General features: G+C 34.7%; 10 protein-coding genes and 5 pseudogenes across 15 annotated transcripts, besides 3 other annotated features; 3 read left to right on the forward strand and 12 right to left on the reverse strand.

Annotated features, from left to right (window-relative positions):
* Positions 1-23,285: part of a mobile genetic element that runs on past both edges of the window.
* On the reverse strand, positions 2-202 carry TVAGG3_0559530 (uncharacterized protein; the record flags this gene model as incomplete). The annotated part of the gene is made up of 1 exon (XM_051238459.1): positions 2-202. The coding sequence occupies one exon, from the start codon at positions 200-202 to the stop codon at positions 2-4; it is 201 nt and encodes a 66-aa protein (XP_051096283.1).
* On the forward strand, positions 1,429-1,821 carry TVAGG3_0559540 (organellar and viral DNA polymerase type B; the record flags this gene model as incomplete). Its single annotated transcript, XM_051238460.1, has 1 exon — positions 1,429-1,821. The coding sequence occupies one exon, from the start codon at positions 1,429-1,431 to the stop codon at positions 1,819-1,821; it is 393 nt and encodes a 130-aa protein (XP_051096284.1).
* Positions 2,216-2,665, reverse strand: TVAGG3_0559550 (protein of unknown function, DUF4106 family; the record flags this gene model as incomplete). The annotated part of the gene is made up of 1 exon (XM_051238461.1): positions 2,216-2,665. The coding sequence occupies one exon, from the start codon at positions 2,663-2,665 to the stop codon at positions 2,216-2,218; it is 450 nt and encodes a 149-aa protein (XP_051096285.1).
* On the reverse strand, positions 2,787-3,091 carry TVAGG3_0559560 (P-loop containing nucleoside triphosphate hydrolases family; the record flags this gene model as incomplete). Its single annotated transcript, XM_051238462.1, has 1 exon — positions 2,787-3,091. A coding segment is annotated over one exon (305 nt), but the record flags the coding sequence as incomplete, so codon positions are not given.
* TVAGG3_0559570 (uncharacterized protein) lies at positions 3,128-3,586 on the forward strand (the record flags this gene model as incomplete). Its single annotated transcript, XM_051238463.1, has 1 exon — positions 3,128-3,586. One exon carries the CDS (start codon positions 3,128-3,130, stop codon positions 3,584-3,586), a length of 459 nt encoding a protein of 152 aa, XP_051096287.1.
* TVAGG3_0559580 (protein of unknown function, DUF4108 family) lies at positions 3,603-4,022 on the reverse strand (the record flags this gene model as incomplete). Its single annotated transcript, XM_051238464.1, has 1 exon — positions 3,603-4,022. One exon carries the CDS (start codon positions 4,020-4,022, stop codon positions 3,603-3,605), a length of 420 nt encoding a protein of 139 aa, XP_051096288.1.
* TVAGG3_0559590 (Poxvirus D5 protein-like family) lies at positions 4,059-4,643 on the reverse strand (the record flags this gene model as incomplete). The annotated part of the gene is made up of 1 exon (XM_051238465.1): positions 4,059-4,643. The coding sequence occupies one exon, from the start codon at positions 4,641-4,643 to the stop codon at positions 4,059-4,061; it is 585 nt and encodes a 194-aa protein (XP_051096289.1).
* On the reverse strand, positions 4,670-5,291 carry TVAGG3_0559600 (annotated as a pseudogene). Its single transcript has one exon. A coding segment is annotated over exon 1 (622 nt).
* On the reverse strand, positions 7,267-7,976 carry TVAGG3_0559610 (annotated as a pseudogene). Its single transcript has one exon. A coding segment is annotated over exon 1 (710 nt).
* Positions 8,016-16,013: a mobile genetic element.
* TVAGG3_0559630 (uncharacterized protein) lies at positions 8,174-8,494 on the reverse strand (the record flags this gene model as incomplete). The annotated part of the gene is made up of 1 exon (XM_051238466.1): positions 8,174-8,494. The coding sequence occupies one exon, from the start codon at positions 8,492-8,494 to the stop codon at positions 8,174-8,176; it is 321 nt and encodes a 106-aa protein (XP_051096290.1).
* On the reverse strand, positions 8,859-9,328 carry TVAGG3_0559640 (annotated as a pseudogene). Its single transcript has one exon. A coding segment is annotated over exon 1 (470 nt).
* Positions 9,359-9,719, reverse strand: TVAGG3_0559650 (annotated as a pseudogene). Its single transcript has one exon. A coding segment is annotated over exon 1 (361 nt).
* On the reverse strand, positions 10,956-11,387 carry TVAGG3_0559660 (annotated as a pseudogene). Its single transcript has one exon. A coding segment is annotated over exon 1 (432 nt).
* Positions 16,053-16,522, reverse strand: TVAGG3_0559670 (uncharacterized protein; the record flags this gene model as incomplete). Its single annotated transcript, XM_051238467.1, has 1 exon — positions 16,053-16,522. A coding segment is annotated over one exon (470 nt), but the record flags the coding sequence as incomplete, so codon positions are not given.
* TVAGG3_0559680 (protein of unknown function, DUF4106 family) lies at positions 16,992-17,475 on the forward strand (the record flags this gene model as incomplete). The annotated part of the gene is made up of 1 exon (XM_051238468.1): positions 16,992-17,475. A coding segment is annotated over one exon (484 nt), but the record flags the coding sequence as incomplete, so codon positions are not given.
* Positions 20,511-23,285: part of a mobile genetic element that runs on past the window's edge.

A 23,285-nucleotide genomic window follows, 5' to 3' on the forward strand; every position in this document is an offset into this window, starting at 1 on the left:
TTTACTCTTTCTTTTCTGAGTTGTTTAGAGCTGGTTTCTCTTGTAGGAACCTTTCGTACTCTTCCATGGTCATGTAATTGCGAATTTTGTACGCAATTCCAGGTTCGTTGTTTTTGAACCTGATGTATGTAACGCTTCCATCCTCCTCAGGGAAGTAAGCTGCTAACATCTGACCAAGTTTTCTCGGTGACTCGGAGCTCATAAAAATGTCACTTTTTAAACGTTAAGTTTTTAGTCTTATTTTACCCTTTGTTTACCCTTTGTTTGTCAAGGTAGTATTGGAGTGCAATTTCTCCAAATTCTCTGTGTCGGAGTTCTTCAGCATTTTCCAAGGTGTACCTGGAGAACTCAAAAAAGTTGTCAAGAAGATACTGCCATGCTGCTCTTCTGAGTTCGTCGGTATTTTGGAAGTGTTGCACCTTCGAGTCTTCGGACATGAAAAATAACACTTTTTCTATTAAACCGTTTTGGCATTTCTCATGAGTGAGTATAGTTCTGCCGAACCATTGGAAGAGAAGAAGTACCCTTGCTGGCAAAAGACAAAAATAGTTGCCTTAGTTGTCATTGCAATTGTACTCGTAATTGAATTCATTGTACTTCTCTTCACGTACATAAAACTCAGCAATGGTATTTGCTTTAAGAAGCTACCATCTTACTAAGACTAAACACTTACATTTTCAAGCTTGACTTTTTACAATTTGAATTTTGTTGCTGAATTCAGCAAAAATAATGTTTATGTTAGAATGTTAGATCTAACATGTTTTCTAACACGTTTTCTAACATGGTCTAAAACTCTTTGAATTTTCATGAATTTTCCCGAAATAAAAATAAAATTAGTTTTATTTTTTATTTTATTTATTTTTTTTATTTGTATAAAAGACATGATTTCAACAATCGGCACAACAACAATTCAAACAACTACAGCACCAAACTCGCTAGTTATGAATCCAACATCTATGTTAGTAGAGATGAAAAACTTCATTCCTTCTTCATATACTTTCGAAACAAAAATCCAGAAGATAAAGCAAGAACTTTTAACAAGTAATTTAGACTGTAGTGCGAAAGATGAAACAAATGAACAGTATCTTTATGAAATGCAGGACATTATTGACCATTTACCCAAATTGCCTGAAATCCAACAACAAAAACTAACCATTCCCGAAATTTGACGAAATAGAAGTCAAAGCAACTGACTCAGTAGAAATAAAGAAGTTCATACGAAAGGTAAATTATGAATTCCTTGGTTTTCATTGCAACCATAAGGTTATGGACAAAGATTGCGACATGGTATATAAGAACATCTCTGACCTTTACAAATCCGAAGAATTTAAGACCTACGACAACTTTGTTTTTAGTTGCAAAATGTGTTTGGGAAATAAGAGATAAAGATAGTAGGGGTAAGGTAATGGAACGAAAATAAGACCCGCTATGTTCGAGATGAAGAAAACCATTGACGCCTTAGTTGTTTTAGCAGGTAAGGTTTCAGAATATAACGCAAAAATGAATCCGCAATGTTCAAAATGTAAAGCAGCAATGAGGAAATATAACTACTCCGTCAAAGAGATAGAACGTATGCGAAACGACTATGCAGATTTAAAGAAAGAAGCAGAAAAACCAGCAGAAGATAAAATGAACATGTTAGAATTTCTGAACAAAAACTATCCAACTGCTGACGATTTCCTTCTATCTGACGTCAAGAAGAAGTATAAAGAAACTTTCGGTATCGTTAAAACTTTTGACATACTGACAGAAGAAATAGAAGCTACGAAATTGTTTAGAGTCATGAACCATCGCAACATATACCATGTAAAACGCTTGTAAATAGTTATGTTAGAAAACATGTTAGAAAACATGTTAGATCTAACATTCTAACATAAACATTATTTTTGCTGAATTCCGTATGAAATTTCATGAGTTTTGTATGTTTTAGACCATGTTAGAAAACATGTTAGAAAACATGTTAGATCTAACATTCTAACATAAACATTATTTTTATTGAATTCCGTATGAAATTTCATGAATTTCCTCATATGCTTGCTTCCCTCGGAAAACCCAGAGAAGAACAGCGAGCCCGACTTCTTTCGGGGTCGCCTAAAACTCATGAAAATCGTGAAGAACAGCGAGTAAGTAAAAAACCGCAGTCGCCTAAAACTCATGAAAACAGTGAAGAACAGCGAGTAGTGAAAAAACCCTGGTCGCCAAAACTCTTTATTTTTCAAGCTTGACTTTTTACAATTTGAACTTTGTTTGCGTAGATATGAATTCTGAAAGAAGTATGAGGGTCTTGTATGACTTTGTACTTCTCCCATAGTTCATGTCTGTCAAACTTACCTGCCATGGACTCTTTCATAAGTTCCATGAAATCGTCTTCGGACAATCCGGGGAAAAGTATAATGTCAGTAAGTATTCTTTTAACATCCTTACTTAAACTCTTTGCTGTCTGTACACATATTACGACTGAGATGTTAAAGTGTCTGAGCTTCTTAAGAATTCGACACATGTCTTGTTCTCTGTTCTTTAACAAAGGATGAGAAGCAAAGTCATCTAAGATAAGAAGACATCTATGAGGGTAAGTCTTCCAATCGTAAGATTGCAATTTCTTCGAAATGTATTCTATCTCTTTCTGTTTGTTTCTGAAGTGTTTCTTCTCTAATATTCTCTGCATTTCCTCATTTGGGTCTTTAAACTTCGAATTTATATACTCATTTATAGCATTGTACTTCAAAACTCTTCTTTGGTACTTCTTTATCCAATCTAACAACTCAGTATCCTTTATACATACTAACTTAGACTTCTTTATAATATCTTTGAACGAATTGACGGTTTGGTCAAATTGACCAGAAGTACTACAAATAACAACTAACTCATAGAATGGGTTCTTCTCATCTAGTTCTTGTTGTTGTGCAGCCATTTTAAGATAAGTGAAAGTCTTACCCGACCCAGGTGGTGCGATTAGACCTGTTATACCATTCTGAGCAAATAAGAACTTTTCATGTATAGGCTTTATCTGAGCATTTTCTAACTTCCTCTTGTTCTTCTTCAAAACATTCTCAAATTTCTTGTCAATGTCAGCAAACTTTTTTTCTAACATATTTTTAGAAAAATTAAAATTTTTATCTTTTAGAAAATGTCTAGTGATTTCGCTATCTATATTCGAGACAAGCTTTTTGACTCTAAAACTTCTGTCGACCATAAAATCTTACATAGTGTAAACAAGAAAGGTGAATTTGTTCTAAAGTTCTGTTTCTGGGAATATGACAAGAACCATAAAACATTAGGCAGAGAAGTCTTAAAATTTGTCAATGACAGACTTGTTGACAGAGATGACGCCTCTTGGAAAGATGAAGTCCAACAAAATTTCTTAGAATGCAAAGAAGACACATGCGCTGTTCTTGAAGATGAAATAGAAAACAGAATAAATGAGCTATTAAAGGACAAAGAACTTTTACATAAATATGGTTGCGCCAAATTTGACATAACTCCACCAGAAAAGAAGAAGAGAGAAAAGAAAGAAAAGAAAGAAAAGAAAGTAGAAGAGAAGAAAGAACCTGAACCAGTTCCAGAGAAGGTAAGATATGACATGTAAAAATAAAATTTTATTTTTAGAACATTTCTGGGTCAATGTCAATGTTCTCTTCCTCTTTAGGGGCAAACACTGGCTTAGACTCTAAAATCTTTTTACCCAATTTACCTTGAACTTCAACTATCTTAGACTCATAATATTCATTGTCGTCTGCTTTCTTTGGTTCATAAGGTATAACAAGTTTGTATGCTTTGCCTTCTTCGAGTTTTGAGAACTTTCTGTCAAAATTTTCTTTGACTGCTAACAAACCTTCTATGTCTAAGTCTTCAAAAGTTGCACCACTTTTTCTAACAACAGCAAACTTAACTGGTGCAATGTTCCAAATTTTGTCAAATGTAGACTTTTCAAAATTGTAGAAGTAAACATTCAAATATGCGAATGGAGCTAACTTATCTTTGACTTCTGTCATGTACTTATTTACTGAGATGAATTTTGTCATCTTTTTTATCGGATAAAAAAATATTTTTTTTAAAATTTACTCAGAAAAATTTTTCTTTGTATATACACCATTCTGAACATCTAAAAGACTTTTGACATTTGCCAAGAATGTTCGTTTAGAAGCTGCCATATAACCATATTCTTGACAATATTGTTTATACGAATCGTACAATGACCTTTCATCTAATGACACAAAGTCAGTTTCATCTATGAACAGTTCATATACACTCTTGTTTGCTTCTAACAATGTTTGTCTCTCTTCGGTATGTGGAATTTGTCTTGGATTGAACTTAGAAATATCTAATGTCATGAAATATGAGAACAAGTGGTTGTAAAAGTCAGATGTCAAAGTTTCTGCTAAGTCGTCAAAATATTCTGTATCTTGCATATGAGAATCTGACGTTCTGACAACTACATATCTTCTGTCAGAACTTTCTAACTTCATCGGAACAGTATTGTTTGAAACCATAATGAAGTTTGCAACATTTTCACAAACTCTTTGGTCTTTATATTTTCTTTCAACAACTCCAACTTTATCTGTTATAAGACTCTTCAAAGCATCTGAGTTCAAAACTTTTGTTGTATCTATACTTTGAAGTTCATTGCAAACTATAAGTTTCATATTCTCAATTGAAGAGTTAAATTTACCGCAGATGTTTTCTAAGTTTGTCATATTCGGATTCGAATAACCTTCTAATAGTTTGCATAAGATATCTGTAAAGAATGTGTTCTTACCAGTTCCTTGTTTTCCAATTATAATGAGAGCAGTTTCATTTTTAGCACTTGGATGTTGTAAGATATTTGCAAACCAACATAAGATATACTCATAGACTCTTTCGTTTCCATTGCATATAATTTCTTTGACATGGTCTAACCAAGCTTCTATAATATTTTCTTTCCATTCTACTTGTTCGTATTTATATCCAGTGAAGATAGAATAGAAGTTTGGAGAAGGTGTATAGAACTTTATACCTCGAACTGAAAAATCTTCTAACTTTGACAATAAGATATCCCAAGCATCTAACATCTTCATGCCAACTTGTACGACTTTTATTTTCTTAAGTTTCTGTCTACATTCTTGTTCTGAACTATTGTTGCTCTTGGTTTGTTAAAGACAACATCCCATTCTTTCATGACATAACATTCTGGGGCAGAGTCAACATAAATGACTAAACGTTTCAAATTCTCGACTGCTTTGTTATAGTCTCTAAATGGACATATTTCTGAATGCTTGGAAGTCATAAAAATCTGAAACATCTATTCTGTACATTTTTTAAAAATAAAAAAAAATATTTTTTTTTATTCTTGACTTTGTTGTTCATTTGTTGCATTTGTTGTTCTTGAGCTATTTGTTGTTGAAGTTGTTCTTGTAATACAATACTTTCACCAGTTGCATCTTCCAATTCGAAACTTTCTGCCGTCATTGACAAATACATAGGACATAAAAGTTTTACAGGAACAAAGTTTGCGTCAACTAATGTCAACGTTATACTTGCCAAAGTGTTTGAGTTCACTAAGGTTGAAAATTCTGCATTCGAATGAACAATAGGCAAACCAGCAGAGAAAGTATTGTTTATACGCATAAGTATCTTTTGGTCATAATAGTTTCTGTCGACATTCGAATAACACTTTGAACCTAAGTTTGAAACAATATATAAGATTGGTGTGCTTAATGTCAATGGAATAGACATTCCTTGTATGACACCTTTTCCTGTTATAGGAAACTGTTGGTAGTAAAAACCAGAAATAAGTTTTTGTATTATAGCTCATATCGTTTAATAGTAAACTCAGTCGGACATCCAAACATAATGAAACCTGCTCTAGTTGCAGCACATGTTACACTCGTACTTAAAGTATTAAATAAGTCAACAAAACCTGTTGGTGGTATATCTGAGTAAGTATCTTCAAAGGAGTATTTTTTACCATTCACAACAATAAAGTCTTCTGGTGTCAAAAGAGCAAAACAGGCTTTAGTCGTCATTGTGTTTAAGTTAGTTTACAATATCGTCCTTGAGGACTTTGTAAGTTTGTTGTTATAGAATTATATGACTCAGGGTTTTTAGTCGTAATAGTATAAACCATTATGTCTTCTGCCATTTATATATATTTAAAAGTTTTTCTGAAAGTGGAGAAGAAACTTCATCTAAACTTTCACATGGCGTTTCTTGAAGTTCTCTGTCTAAGAAGTTCAAATATTTTGTAAAGACATAGAACTTTCCTTTGTCTACACGAACAAACAAACAGGGTCTTTCATATCGTTCAAAAGTGTGTAAAGTCCTTACATGAAATAAAGTCTATATTATTTTTCTTCAACATCTTTCAAGAAGTTTTGACATTTTTACTTAAAATAAATTTTAATGAAATGTTGTGGTCGTCAAATATTTTTATGACGTCTGGGAAACTATATTTAAGTTCAACGTTTCACCTCTTTCATAACGTATATCTTGTCAATGACATTATATGAACACCCACAGCAACTAATGTCGGGTTCTATTTCTTTGATGTTTATATCGTCTGCCTCTGTCAAAAGTTTCAATAGTTCTTTCAAAATTCATGAGGTGCAATGACATATGAGTCTCACTTTTACAGGGTTGTGTTCGACCAAGTTTAACATTATACCCAAAGCTTGACAAATCTTCTCCTGAGTTTGAAGTTTGTCTTTCAGTTGTTGGTAGTCGTTTCGAATATCTGCAACAGAACTTAAGTCTCTGCTAACTTCAGGATATGTTGGTTGTTCTTTTACAGGAACTATTGTTATAACCATCTTCGTCTTCGATGGTTTCCCCACTTCAACATCTCTTTCTTTGACATTGACAACAACACTTTGACTGTTTGTTTGAGTTGGTGAATTTAACTTCACATCTGCCCCGCCGCATTAAACCTTTTGAAACACTTACGCTTCTATTTTTCGGAAATGACATTTTACTTAGAATAAAAAGATGGACCGTATTTGAGTATCTCTTCGAATTGAAGCAGAACAAAGTTTACACACACAAACAATACAAGTTCATTGACAGAATAGTTCTTTAACAAACAATGGAAAAATGTTATAGAATAGCAGTCTTTGCTGAACAAAATATTTTCATAAAGCAAAGAAAGTTGGTATAACGAGATGGTGAAAGTTCTTGACGTGAACAAAAATATACAACAAAACTGACGATATTTCTAAAGGTAAGTTTAATACAATACTATGTCAAACTGGCGTACTGTCAATATTTGACGAGAGAAGTCAGTTCAAGAACAACTTACTGACCTGCTGCCAAAATCTGCTCGATGGAAGCTGTCGTTATGCCAATCTGAGGAGCCCCAGCAGGTTTCATCGAAGAATCTTCAAAAGAGCATCTTCCGTGAAAAGTGCTATTGGTTTTGTAAACTTCTTTGCTCTCAATTCATCTGGACCGTCTCTGTCACCAGTATATTGTATTTGAACTGTACCAACAGTTGAAATACCACCCATAAAGTCTTCTGAGTCAGCAAATGGAATGCCAAGCCAAAAGTTTGAACGGTCTCCATTTGTATATTGAGTTTTTTGACCTCCTGTATGGGTCCATACTTTCACATATGGCATAATAGAACTTTGCATTTCAGGGTTAATGGTTGTTGTGAAGTTGTTGTTAAAGTTCATAGCATCTAATGTCAAGTTGTATGACCTCATATCCTCAACTGTGGAATATTCTTCTCTTGGATAATATTTGCCATCTATGTTTATATGATATTTAATACCGGGGTTGTAGAAACAAGAATAGTCATTTATAGTTCGTCTGAACAGTACAAACAGAGTATCTGCATGTTTCATTGCAGTTGTTAAGGCAATATCTGTTCTTGCACCTGGGTCAGCACTTTGGTTTCCAACTTCACCTGCAAAGTCTTTGACAGATATTTGGTGTATAGGGAACATAAGTGGAACTGCAATATATTTGGCAGCTAAAGCATTTGAAATATCTGGGTCCAACATATAGACTGCAAGTCTGCTTAGTTAGTATGGTTATCTTGGGTACGGCGGCACTGCGTTCCACCTTACCCAATATAACCTTAAATATTTACAAAACCGTTAACGTATATTTTACAACACAAATGACAACACTAACTTAACCTTAAATATTTACAAAGCCGCCAACCACTTCACCTCACTAATGTAAAAAATAAACGTTCTCACTTACAAAAGTATTGCAACTCCTCCCATTGCTGTGCTTCACATAACAGCTCATAATCTTCTGACTCACTTTCTTCTTCATATAGGTCAAAATCACTGTCATAGTTTATACCTGTAAGTTTTGACAAAGCTAATGAAACACGCTTACCGTTTGTATCTATTGCTTTTATATATCTCCCATTATGTTTGTTGTCATAAATGCTTAAACTAACTTTACCCTTTCTCCCTCGTATCTGATAGAATGTATTTTCACGAGGAACGAAGAACAAGTTCTTGAACTCATGACCGTTGTAGTTTGTTATCTCAATAGTTTTCGTCATTACATCCAAATAAAAATTTTCAGTAAAAATAAAACTAACGTTAAAAATTTCTCATAACATAAACGTTCTCATTGCTTTATAACTCTCTTCCTTTCTCCAACTCTTCTAACTTCTTCTTAAGTTCAGCAATGTTGTCCTCATGAAGTTTAATCTTCCTTAATATACCTTCTCTATCTAATGGTTGCTTTATCTTTCTAAACTGAACTCTACCATCCTTTCATAGTATGAACGTAAAAACCTCTGGAACCGCTCCTGATTTAATGTATTCTACCAAAAATTTTTGTTTCATTGCTTCAGTGACTTTAGTCGTCATTTTACTCTAAATAAAATGTTCAAATAAAATAAAACTAACATTATTTTTTCAGTAAGGAAACGCAGGAGTTTTACGATTTATTTGAGGAGTAGGTTCTGGTTTAAATGTTGGAGTCGGTTTTGGAGTTGACTTTTGAACAGGAGTTTGTACTTTCATAGGTTCAGGAGTCATTGAAGGTGTTGTTTGTGAAGGCGTTGGTTTTGACGTTGGTTTTGGCGATGGTGTCGGAGTTTGTTCAAATTCAGCTACTTCAGTATTATTTATAACATTTGCTTTGTTTTTCTTTTCAACATCATTACTGCTCCTGCTGTAGCTAGCAAACCTAGTGGGAGACCATATTTTATATAAGGACTTGACCAAATGCTATTTTTGACAGGAGCTGGTGGAACACCTAACCTTGGTGAGACTGCTCTTTGCCATTGTGCAGCTCGTAAAGAATATTCAATAGGTGCTCCATAATCGTTTGGTAAAGTTTGTTTCATAGATGGTGAAGGTTCGCGAGAGCTTGATGAAGAACTCATTTATAAGCTTTAAAAATAAACGTTCATCCTTTATTCCTCACTGTCGTCAGTTGCTAAGTTATAGTCGTCAAGTCTTATTATTGGTATGCCTGACTGTCTTACTTGTATTGCAAAGCAACAATCCCTCATAAATCCAATAAGTGGCTTTGGTACGTTTTCAGTTGCTAGTTCAATAGGTCCTTTAACAGACAATTTGTATGTTATTGGAGCAGTAGATGTTTGACCTTGCTGGAAGCAAAAGTCCACTTCTGTTGGAAAACCAACATAAGAAATGTGTGTTGTCATAGCTATCCCATTTATGTTCCACACTACCATCATCCACCAATGACCTCATAACATCTTCATTAAATCCAATCATATCATTGTTTGTATTGCAAGCGTTCGCAACCATTTCATAAAATACAGGTCCATATGATTTTTCAGGTTCTGCAGGCATATTTCCATAAGCTCCCATGGAAAGCTGAAGATATTTAAACTTAGGGTTCAAAATTAACATAATAGTTGTCTTTCTTTCTAAATAGTGCCCAAATACTTTTAACATTAATAGGCGTATAAGCTGCTGTAAATGTTGCACTTGAACTATCTGTATTCTTTGAGAATGAACCATCCATAGGAATCCAATCCATAACTTTAACAGGAAAACATAAAGCCTCGTTTGTATAATGTTCTACAAGTTCTGTATAAATGTTAGGGTCTAAAGAGAATGACTTTGGATGAATGAAACATTCATTAAAATCCATCTTTGTTCGAAATAGTTGCTGGTTTACAGTTGTAAATAGTAACTGTTCCACTAGCTTCTACTGCCTTCGTTATCATAGTGAATGGTTCATTCCATGGAACAAATTTATTTGTCGGTGGATTGAATCTGAAGCAAATGCAACTTTAAGAGTTGGATTGAAAGCAATGATATCATTTACAGATATAGATGTGCATTGTAATGCGTCGCTACTGAACTTTACTTAAGCTGAATGTTACCAGCAAATGCAGGAATAAATCGAATAGCTTCTAATGGAAGGAATCTTCTAACAGGAATTCTTAAACGAAGCTTAAAATCAAATGACTTTCCTGCTGTAATTGGACCACTAACAATTTGTCCTGTTCTGCATGTTCCCGAATGACTCCAACATCTTCATGTCGAGTCTTTGAGAAAACATCTACTTTCTTTATTGTTCGGTAGTTTGTGAGTTTGAAGTTATATATGCTTCTTCTCTTGCGTTGTCTTGAGAATATACGATACGACATTTGCAAGGATTTGATATCCAGCAACTGCATAGAAAGCGTCATCGAAACCAATCCAAAATCCTGGTGGGTTTGTTTTATTGGAACCTGAACCAATTTCTTTATCTGCAATAAATTGACCTTCCATTTTTATACGTAATGAATGTATTGTAAAGGTCCAACATATTTTCACCAGGAGTGAGAGATTGAATGTTACCCATGTGTTATCTTTAGCAGTTCCAGGTTGTGATGGAATCTTTGCGTCAGAATATTTTCTATTAGTGTCACCAATTTGAACTGCATTGTCTATGATATCGAAATATGAGCGAATCTGATGAATATGCTCTGCTGGAGTAAATTCGTTTAGCTGTTCGTTCTGCATGTATTTACTTCAGATAAAAATATCTATTTACTTCATTATTCTCACTCTTCTTCTTGGCATTCGTGGTGGAAGTTGTTTCTTGACATTTTCAATGAACTGTACATTCTCTTTTGTCTCAACTTCTTTCACTGGTGGGTCAGGGTTCTTTGACTCGGTTTGTTTTCAATGAAATTCACGAACTTTGCAATAAGCTCTTGGTTCGTTATTGAAAGTACATCTGGCTTCTTTTCTTCTTGTTCTATTGACTTTTCAGTTTGAACAGAAGGTTTTATATGGGCTTCGTGGACTTCACCCTTGCCATACCTTAATGTTGTCGCTTTCTGCATTCGCTAATGGAACCTTTCTTTTTCTTACGTATATTTTACCATCTTTACTCTGACTTACGTAATAGAAAGGATGTTGTATTCCTCTTGCGTCATTTAATATAATAGACTCTCGCTCTGATTTTGACAAGCTCATTTTACATCGGTTAAAGTTTTAATTTTGTTTTTTATCTGCAGTCAAATGACTCAGACAAGCCCTACGGACAAGACCCAAGGGTCATAGATGTTGAAGCATTGAAGAAAGAAATTCGTGAGCAAATTTTATCCGAACTGAAGGAACAAAAACAAGAACAAAAGCCAGAGAGACCAAAGAGAAAACTTAGTGAAAAACAACTTGCTGCATTAGCTGCTGGAAGACAAAAGAACCCACGTACTGGCGAAGAAAGCTAGAGAAGAAGCTGAAGCAAAAGCTAAAGAAGCTGAAGCAAAGAAAGAGTAAATGGTTTATTTTTATCCGAATTAAATGTATAGACAAATACCTTTATCTGTTGCGTTCAGTAGTGAAAACCCTGACGTCAAAATAAAGGGGAACAGAGTAACGTTTAAGTTTCCAACAGACTGGATTGTGAACATAAATGAAGAGAAGTACATTGGCATAACATCTATGTATATAACACGTGCTTTCAGAAAGGTTGACTTTATACTTCAAGTCGAGATAGAAAATGACGAACAGTCTTTAAGCGCCCAAAACATTCACATATACAAATACTTTAAAGACGATACAACATTGTTGCAATGTATGATTTCATTTAATGAGATGTTCGAGAAAAAGTTCAACATTGAAGTACAAACTTTACAGCCTTTACGTGAGTTTCTTGCACAACTGAAAGAAGAAGGTAGTCAGCCACAACTTATAGACTTTCATTATGAATTTAATGAAAATGAAGATGGAACTCATGACTGTCAGTTTTGTATTCTCACCATTCAATGAAGTCGCTAAAAGAAAGAAAATCCATTACGTATAAGATTTCAAATCTCTGAACCAAGTGATGATTTCAAGAATGTTTTCAATTATGATGCAATGCTTCCGAGGAAAAATGAATTTTCAAAGATTGTAACACCTGGCATTTGGGATAGAAAGCAAGCTAATATATTTAAACTTAATAAGAAGGGTTGAAAATGAGTTCATTGGTCATACAAGAACTTCACCACTTCCTAACCCTAAATACTATAAATTAACTGGCTTCAATCGTGAGTTTTGGATAGACATGTTCTCCACTCATGACCATAACTGCCAGTGTTCTTACCTCCAGACCATAAGGACTGTCTCTACATTGAAGCACAACTCTTAAACTCTACCATCGCAGTATTGTAAAATCTACGCTAGTTTTATTTTTTTCTGAAAATTTTTATTTGAGTGAAAGGCATGGAAGGTGAAGGACATTGGCAAACACTCGAACATGACAATGACTATGAAATCTTTTCAGAGTACCCTTATCCAATTAGACGTATAAGCAATAAAAGAGTTGTTAGTGAGTTTGACCAAGGAGATGGTTATATTTGTGTAAATTTAAACAAACACAAGCTGATGAAACATAGAATAGTTGCAGAAACTTTCATTCCGAACCCTGAAGGACTTCGTGAAGTAGACCATATAAACAGAGACAGAGGAGACTTTCATATCTCGAACTTAAGATGGACGACAAGAAGAGAAAACATGAGAAATATTTCTGGTTCAAATGGCTATTGGTTTGACATTGTTGACTCTCTTCCTGAAGACGCTGTTGAAATTATACAATACTCATATCACACGTTAGAGAACTACTACTATGTCCCAAGTGAAGATGCTTTTACTATTTCATGGGAACTCAATACAGACGAATGAATGTCTTAAGACAGTATAACAAAGATTATATAAACATTACAGATGTAGAAGGAAGAAGAACAAAGCTGTCTATTGCAAAGTTTAAGAGAGACAATGGTTATACATAAATGACAAAAATATATGACCTCATTATTTTTATCACGAATGACCTCATTGCTGACAAAAATAAATGACCTCAGAACTTCAACTTACGAATAAAGCTTAGTCGTTATAGAAGTTAAACTTTTCAGCAAAGCAAGGACTAGAAGACTTACATAAGTCAAATCCAATCTCTTGACCATCATGAAGTGCTTTGTAAAGTTTCATTAAACTGAACTCAGAGTCTTTGTCATATGTTCCAACAGGTATGTGAATGTTCTTATCTTCATTGTAATAGCATTGTATAGCTTCAGGAAACATTTCATTAGCTGTTAAAGCAAGACGTCTTGTTTTACACCTTTACAACGTGCATGAAATGCAACTTCATTTAAATCATTCGTGAGTAAGTCTATGTAAGTCTTCTTTCCACAAAATATTGACTTGTATGCTAAACTTTGTTTTCTTTTTGATTTCTGCGAAAGTCAGAATGGAACTGACCTAATGTTTTACCAATAAGTTCTCGACCGTATCTCTTCTTAAACTCTGCTGCAAGCTTTGGTATGTCTTCATTGAAAATATGCATGCTATCACAGTCCTGGTAAAATATTTGAAGTCCCATGTCTCAGCAGTACAGAATACTTCACATATACGTTTTGACATAGACAGAATATTAACACCAAGTGGACAGAAGTTAAAGTGTCTGCAAATGCTTTTCGTTAGCTTGAAAATAGTTTTATCTGAACCATCCAAACCTTCGAACTTCACTATATGGTTGTAGTTTCTGATGGCATATCTTATAGCATCTTTGTCATTTACTATGGTTATTTTTGACTCAATAGGAGATAGAATAGTTTTGCCATAAATACTGTTCAGAATGAGCTTTATATTTTCTTGCAAAGGATTTCCTTCTTTCTTATACTTTAACCTTAATTCAAACAACTTCTTTACTTCATCTCTTATTCTAATATCTCTGTTTCCATCGTAATAGTATCCTTGCAACACTTCACATTTGACACCTTGATATTTTATGAGGTCTTGTAATGTTATATGGTCAACATACATTAAACAGCAAGTGTTTGAACTTCTGGGAACGTTAAGTTCTGGATTTAGTTCAGGGTCACAAACTATTAAAGGAAAGTGTCTATGTATTCCAATCTCTGTTATCTTAATGAGAACAAAGAAGCCAGACATAAACTTTTCACCAATGGGTTCCTTTTGGTCGTCATCGAATAAATGTCTCATGAGATACTCTGTGCTTAACATTTCTTTCTTCATAACCTTTGGAATACCTTCTAAAGTATAAAGTCTTGCTATAGCTGATGGATATAATGAAACAGCGTCGAAATCAGCAATGAGTTTCTTTTCGCTCTTTTGTTTCATGTTATCTGACAACATACATCTTCCACCTTGAATGCATCTCGAAATAAATTCTCTTGGTTTATTTGAGAGGTCATATAAATTTCCATTCGGGAAGTACACTCTGTTCTCAAATAATTTGTTAGCAATTGAACAAATGCTAACGTAGTCATATACGTTTAAATCAAATTCTTTCAATATGTCATTGCGGAACTTAACAAAACCTTCTCTTAAAATTCTTACATCTTGTTTGCAGTAAAACGTGCTATATTTTTCTAAGTCGAAGTGGTTCTCATCTATTCTGCACCCTTTGATGGAATCTATGTTCTTCATGAACGTTTCAATATCTTTTACAAACTTACACGCTTCAGAAATGACACCAGTTCTGTTGTCATTTGCTAACAAAGTACTGCTGTAGTAGTTATATGGAAATACTTCTTTCGGTCCTGTTTGTAAGTTAAACATAGCAGGAAATAGTTTAAGCTTCTTATTTATAACACTGTAAGAGTCTTTTATAATAATTGCCCGTCCTTTATATAAGCCAGTTATTTGCATTGTTCGTGAACCTTTAATGATGGGAGTTCCTTTCACTTCTGTCATGTGTCTTAAGATGAAGTTTTAAATATAGCTGAGGTTATGAAAATATATTAAAATCTCTTGTCGGAAGTCGCTCCAAAAATTCTGTGCACAGTTCGACCCCAAAATGCTTCCACATCACTGAACCATCTCACTGTCATTAAAATGTTAAAAGCTTTATGAATAGCATCGCCTATCTACACTCAAGTATCAGCAAAAAGAAACGTGCTCAAGGAATGAACTTGCACTTTTTTTATTTACTTCTTTGACTTCGGCTTTCTCTTCGTTGTACACGAATACTTTGGAAGTATTATGTCAATCTTAAATGTTTCATAGGTATCTGTTATACTAAGTCCAGTCGATATTTGAAAAGTTCTCCTTAAGAAATGGTTCTTAATATTTGCCACTCCACAGTTTTCATTAACATTCCCATATCGGTGTTGTTCTATCATACACGAATCAATATTTGCTCTCTCTTTTGCATAAATCTTCTCATCTGTTTCTCAATTTTCATTCCACCACAACTCCTTCAAGCAGATTTCTATATGAGTTGGAATGAAATAGTTGGTCATTGGTAAATCTTTCATTTAGCATGAGTGATCCTTCAACAAGAAGTAAAGTCATAGTTTCTAACAGTTTCGCATTCTTTTTGTAATAATCTTCGTTTATTTCATATGTCTTGATCATTGAAGTAACAATGGTAAACATTAACGAGATATCTAACCAGTTTGTCGTCGACATTTCTGTACTTTATTTGAGAAAGTCATCTAACACCGAAATGACTTCATTAATGTGGTCAATAGTTTCTTCATTTTACTTCCAGCCTGAAAGCAAAGCATACACGAAAACCAAATTGTCTTCTTCATAAAGTGTTGCATTCTTTTGGTCCAATTTTCATTGAAGATTTGTAGCGTTAAAGATTTAATAGTATATGTGGCAAAGACAAATTGTGTAGTCGTATAGCAGTCAAACCATTTTGTACAGTTGTCTCCGAACTCGTCAATGTATTCATCTTGGTCATATCCGTAACTAAAGACTTGGAATTCGGCAATTCTCTTGTCGAATGACCGTTGCATGTAACGAGGAAGATTTTGACGAACTTGGTATAAAGTTCTCAACATTATAAGCTTAGTAAATGTTGGAAAATACTGAACTAAGACATCGCTAAGCTCAATTGGACTTGGAATTGTCTTAGTAAGTTCAATTGAACTAGCAATTGCTTTGTTCAGAACTTCACAGAACTGAGTATTGTATATAGCGTCTGGTTGTGTGTTTTCTTCGGCGTCTTTGAGATATTTAGAGCAAATTTGTTGAAGAATTTCTCTTAATTCGCTGTTAGACTTTTTGGCGGTTATTCTAACAGCTGTGCCAGTTCTTGGAGGTTGTGGGGCTTTGGCTTTGGTTAGCGGTTGAGAATTGTTAATGTTGGCTTCCATTAGACAAAAATAAACTGTTTTTTTTCGGACTACTCATAGAAAGTTTAAAATAAACCGTTTTCGTCAACGGTAACCCCTCTATTTTTTTATTTTATTTAATAGTTACCGTTGGCAAACCGTTCCATCTCAAATATTGAATGAACTATAAACGTTTTTTGTTTTCTATATATACTTTTTTGTCCAACGGTAAAACTTTTTACACAACGGTTTTTGAGAGTCGTAGCCGTTGACTTTTTTGTAGAGCACTCAAAATAGTACAGCTTTGTCCGGACAAGTAAGGGTCTATCGTCGCTACAGGAAAAGTTACAGGCGTTCCAAGGAAGTATACTTTGAGAAGACTTTCCCTTATAGAATGAGATAGGACGGTTATTTTACAAAACTGACAACACTTTGACCGAGTAGTTTTTTGTGCTGAACAAAAAGTGTCATATAAACATCTGTCAAAAACCGCTTTTTAACTTCACTTAAAATGCCACGTAAGCTACGTAAGAATATACGTAAGAGGAAGAGAGCATTGAAACATCCAATAGTAAAACTGACACCACAACAACAGTTGCAACAACAAATGCTGAATGACCCCACTATGTTGCAACAAATGTCAAGCAATCCTATGCTTTTAAACCGAGTTGTTGGTGCACAGAGTGGAGGTTTAAGAGCGGCACTTTTAGCGAAAATGGCAGGCTATGGTGGAGCTGCAGACGGAACAGCATATAACCCTCAAAGTCAAATGAATTTGAGTTCACTCAAAAATCAAATAACAGATGTCAAAAAGTCAAACATAGACATACAGAAGCAAATAAGTGAAAACGAAAAGAAACTAGAATATGACAGACACACAAAGAAACTCAATGAGTTAAACGTAGAGAAAAAGAAGAAAGAAGAACAACTGAAAGAACTAAGTACAGAGGAATATGCGAAAAAAGTGTCAGAAAAAGCAGCAGAAGTAGCAAAAATGGAACAAGATGTCATAAATTTGAAAAACCATACTACTCAATATAAAATACTGAAAGATGAAGAGATAAAACAAAAAGCCCTGAAGACATATATGGATAGCGATGAGTATAAAAAGAAGTTGAAGCAAATGTAAAGGCAGAAAAACTTTTACAGTTGCAAAACCAAACCGTACAGTATGAAAACTTAGCACAAGAAAGTAAAAATAACGACGCAGCCATGCAAAAGGCAATGAAAAGTGCAGAATATATAAAAGCTAAATGACTGGTTAGATGCCCAAGCCAACGCTAAAGCAGCCCAACTCATAGGGTCAATAAGGACAAAAATACAAGCGGATGAAGATAGTTCAAATGAAGCTTTAACAAATGCTGACTTTAAGAACGCTTCGAAGCTCTTCATAGTAAGGTGAAACAAGTGAACGACTTCTCATCTGGAAAGAAACTGAAGTCTGAAGGTTTCGACAAAGAGTTAAAGAAGTAGCACAAAAATATGACGAAAATAACAGATGCAGCAACGAGACAGGCAGTTCAAAGTGCCTATGACGCGTTAGAGCAACTGTTGTGAAAAGTCAAGAAAAGAGTTACAACAGACCAAAACAGACCTAGTAAATGCTTTCTTAAAAACGAAAAGTCAGGTAGGACATTACGCTGCAGATGGAACATATGTGCGCTGGTGGAACTTATATACCACCAACCCTCCAAGAGAAGCACTGCACCAGGACTACTAGAACATTTACATCGTCACATGGACACAGACACAGGCATGCACAACAACCAGCACAACAACCATCCACCCAGCACAAACCAACACAACAACCAACAGTTCAAAACACTGCACCACAACCAGCACAACAACAACCACAAACAGAGCAAGGACATAAAAGAAGTAGAGAACAAGGAAACCAAGAATTTTAAAAATGCTTAAAGAAGACTGTGGTTACCCAGATAGTATTGACTTTAGTGACAGATATAAAGAAGCTATTGAAAGTTCAAGGATGGAAATACTGACCCGAACCTATTTAGCTTTATGGTCTGCACCAAAGGGGATATAATTTCAAACCTGGAAAATACAAGCTCGCTAAGGGATATGATTTAATAGCATATCATCCAAATGACATGGAACGAATTTACTCCGAGATATTTGATGTCAGAGCTAAATGACAATTACTCTTCATGAACGCGTAAAAAATAGAGACGGAACGAAAGAAGAAAGGTTTAATGAGTCGGATGACTTAGAAAGGGAATTGTTGAAAACGGTCTCGGAATATATGAAATGCCAGCAGATGAGGTAAAGAAACTCCACAGGAAGAACTAGTTCAGATACAACCAGACATGGAAGAAATAGTTCAGCAACAACAAGCTAGAAGAGCCTGAAGGAAAACAAGTCCTTCCTTTGGAAACTAACTTCACAGAACTAGATGAAGATTTGGAACAGCCGAAAAATCTTGACCTCAACAGAGTATGCGGAGAATATGGAATATTTCCAAGAGTCTAAAAAAAATTCGGCTGACATAGTAGAAGAATATCGAAAAATGTTTGCCGACATACAAAAGACTCCAACATCAGATGAAAATATTCAGCATAGAATGGAAGAACTGAAAAAAATGTACACAAATACAAACCCTTTTACTTACGAGCATTTAACGTTCAATCTTCGGATGAACTCGGTGAAAATAAAGGTTAAATTTCAAGAAACATATAGAAATGAAACATTGTTTAAAGTTCATTCAGAACCTAACCAAGATGGAAACAAACTACTTTTGTTTCTGCAGACGATGGAACTACAATGAGATGGGGTCATAAAGCTAACCCGGATAGGTGGTTCATAAACTTACAACCAATTCCAAGAAGTTGTAGACGCAATGGAAGTCAATGGTGAACGAGATATAGTGGTATTTTCAGCGCGGCTTTAATGCCATTGAAAGATATGAAAGATGCAGATATTTTGGACAGTATGAAATGAACATGGCTGATGGAAATATAACTGACGTTCTAGAACATTTATTCAAAGAACTACACAGAAAAGAGATGGTATATTTGGTGAAGATTTAGAAAGAAAGTTAGGGAGAGAAGGAAGAGACCTATTGTACATGACCTTGCAAACGAAAGTTTACAAAATGTCATAAAAACTTACTTTGCAGACAATGAACGAGAAGGGATGATATTTAAGAAAACTCAAATGGACAGTACCAAATGAAAATGTTAGTATTGAAAAACATGTTCCTTGACAAAATAAAACCAACTACAGAAATAAACGACGCAAGACTGAAAGATTGGGTAGAAGCTTTCCCATTCACAAAAGATATAGTTGTAAACATGGAAGAAAACCAGAATGGCTACAAAAACATATATTTGGAAACGAGCATATTCCATATGGACAGGCACTGTTTGAAGAGCTTGAACCGGAAACTCAGGAAAGAGTTGCAAACAATACGCGAAGACTCAAATACAGACTATGACAAACTTTTCTAGGATATAGGTTACCTGAGATGGGCGACCAGAGCCAAAAGGCAAAAAGGACATGGGAAATTTGCAACATACTAGATGAACATAATGCAAAGATGCAAACAACTTCAAGCAGAGGGCAATGAAGGAAAAAGAAGAGTTAAAAACTCAGTCAGGAAGAAAGTAAAGCTTGGTCGGAGTGGGTTCTATTATGACATATAAATCCACTATTCTATATTTTTACTCATATGAAATGTACGCCGCTCAGAATATAACGCCAACAGTTTTGGATGCTATGATGGAATGTTTCCGAATGGTATAACGAATGCGACAATGCCATTAGAAGGTCAGAATAGTTCCTGGAACTTACGAATATACAACTGCTGTTTCTTATGGAAACGTAGGTGAGTTTGGAGAAGGTTCTTCAACAACAGTAATATTGCTTGCGAAGGTTTCATATAATTTCTATTGACAACTCTTCTTATACGTGGAACAAGACATTGAAATAAAACCTTCTGCCAAGTTGTCTGACAAGAAAGGTTGCAATGGAATTTTCTATGTCGGATACCAATATGCTCCAGAAGTTTTTCATGGGATATAAGATATATTCTAACTCTGACTTAGTTCAAACAGTAACATGGGCAAACTATGAATGGTTCGCTTTGAGAAACTCAGTACAACCACAAGCTAGAGAACAAACAGACCAGTATGCAACCATTGAGAAAATAAGAAGACTTGACCCTAACGTTCCAGGAGTTTATGTTAACTTTTGGACAAACTGCAGCAGCAGTAACCAAAGTAAAATGAAACTTAGAGTTCCTTTGTCATCTTTCCTCATCTTCAGGTTTTTAAGATACTTGCCAAACTGGGCAGGAAAAATTTCTATCGAACTTACTCCAAGCAAAAATAACTTAGTCATTGCACCAACACAAGACCCATTCACTCTACAGAAGTAGTGGAACAAATAAAATGGTCATTCGCCGACTTTTGCAAAACAAAGTTGACTTAGACTTTGGTTTCTCAAACTCAACACTGAAGTAAACTATTATTTCAATGCTGCTGGAGATGCTTGGGACCCAGTTAAGTTCACATGCGAAAAATTTGAATGCAAGAGAATAGAAAGCAGACTTGCAGTCTATATGTTGGACCCAGATATTTCAAATGCTTTAGCTGCCAATATATTGCAGTTCCACTTTGTTCCCTATAACCAAATATCTGTCAAAGACTTTGCAGGTGAAGTTGGAAACCAAAGTGCCAGACCCAGGTGCAAGAAGAACAGATATTGCTTAACAACTGCAATGAAACATGCAGATACTATGTTTGTACTGTTCAGACGAACTATAAAATGACTATTCTTGTTCTACAACCCTGGTATTAAATATCATATAAACATAGATGGCAAATATTATCCAAGAGAAGAATATTCTACAGTTGAGGATATGAGGTCATACAACTTGACATTAGATGCTATGAACTTTAACAACAACTTCAAACAACATTAACCCTGAAATGCAAAGTTCTATTATGCCATATTGAAAGTATGGACTCATACAGGAGGTCAAAAATCATATACAAATGGAGCCGTTCAAACTTTTGGCTTGGCATTCCATTTGCTGACTCAGAAGATTTATGGGGTGGTATTTCAATGTTGGTACAGTTCAAATACAATATACTGGTGACAGAGACGGTCCAGATGAATTGAAAGCAAAGAAGTTTTACAAAACCAATAGCACTTTTCACGGAAGATGCTCTTTTGAAGATTCGTTCGATGAAACCTGCTGGGGCTCCTCAGATTGGCATAACGACAGCTTCCATCGAGCAGATTTTGGCAGCAGGTCAGTAAGTTGTTCTTGAACTGACTTCTTCTCGTCAAATATTGACAGTACGCCAGTTTTGACATAATAATTGTATTAATAAACTTACCTTTAGAAATATCTGTAAGTTTTGTTGTTATATTTTTGTCTGCTTCAAGAACTTTCACCATTGTTATACCAACTTTCTTTGCTTTATGAAAATATTTTGGTTCAGCAAAGACTGCTATTCTATAACATTTTCCATTGTTTGTATAAAGAACTATTCTGTCATGATGTATTGTTTGTTGTGTAAACTTTGTTTTGCTTCAATTCGAAGAGATACTCAAATACGTCCATCTTTTTATTCTAAGTAAAATGTCATTTCCGAAAAATAGAAGCGTAAGTGTTTCAAAAGGTTTAATGGCGGTGGCAGATGTGAAGTTAAATTCACCAACTCAAACAAACAGTCAAAGTGTTGTTGTCAATGTCAAAGAAAGAGATGTTGAAGTGGGGAAACCATACGAAGACGAAGATGGTATAACAATTGTTCCTGTAAAAGAACAACCAACATATCCTGAAGTTAGCAGAGACTTAAGTTCTGTTGCAGATATTCGAAACGACTACCAACAACTTAAAGACAAACTTAAAACTCAGGAGAAGATTTGTCAGCTTTGGTATAATGTTAAACTTGGTTGAGCACAACCCTGTAAAAGTGAACTCATATGTCATCGCACCTCATGAAGTTTTGAAAGAACTATTGAAACTTTTGACAGAGGCAGACGATATAAACATCAAAGAAATAGAACCCGACATTGCTTGCTGTGGTGTTTCATATAATGTCATTGACAAGATATACGTTATGAAAGGAGGTGAAACGTTGAACTTAAAATATAGTTTCCCAGACGTCATAAAAATATTTGACGACCACAACATTTCATTAAAATTTACTTGCTAAGTAAATGGCAGAAGACATAGTGGTTTATACTATTACGACTAAAAACCCTGAGTCATATAATTCTATAACAACAAACTTACAAAGTCCTCAAGGACGATATTGTAAACTGACCTTAAACACGATGACGACTAAAGCCTGTTTTGCTCTTTTGACACCAGAAGACTTTGTTGTTGTGAATGGTAAAAAATACTTCTTTGAAGATACTTACTATATATACCACCAACAGGTTTTGTTGACTTATTTAATACTTTAAGGACGGATGTAACATGTGCTGCAACTAGAGCAGGTTTCATTATGTTTGGATGTCCGACTGAGTTTAGTATAAACGATATGAGCTATAATACAAAACTTATATCTGGTTTTTACTACCAACAGTTTCCTATAACAGGAAAAGGTGTCATACAAGGTTTGTCTGTTCCATTGACTTTAAGTACACCTATTTTATATATTGTTTCAAACTTAGGTTCAAAGTGCTATTCGAATGTCGACAGAAACTACTATGACCAAAAGATACTCATGCGTATAAACAACACTTTCTCTGCTGGTTTGCCTATTGTTCATTCGAATGCAGAGTTTTCAGCTTTAGTAAACTCAAACACTTTGGCAAACATAAACTTAAC

Source organism: Trichomonas vaginalis, chromosome II (assembly GCF_026262505.1).
Source record: "Trichomonas vaginalis G3 chromosome II, whole genome shotgun sequence".
Lineage (NCBI taxonomy): Eukaryota > Parabasalia > Trichomonadida > Trichomonadidae > Trichomonas > Trichomonas vaginalis.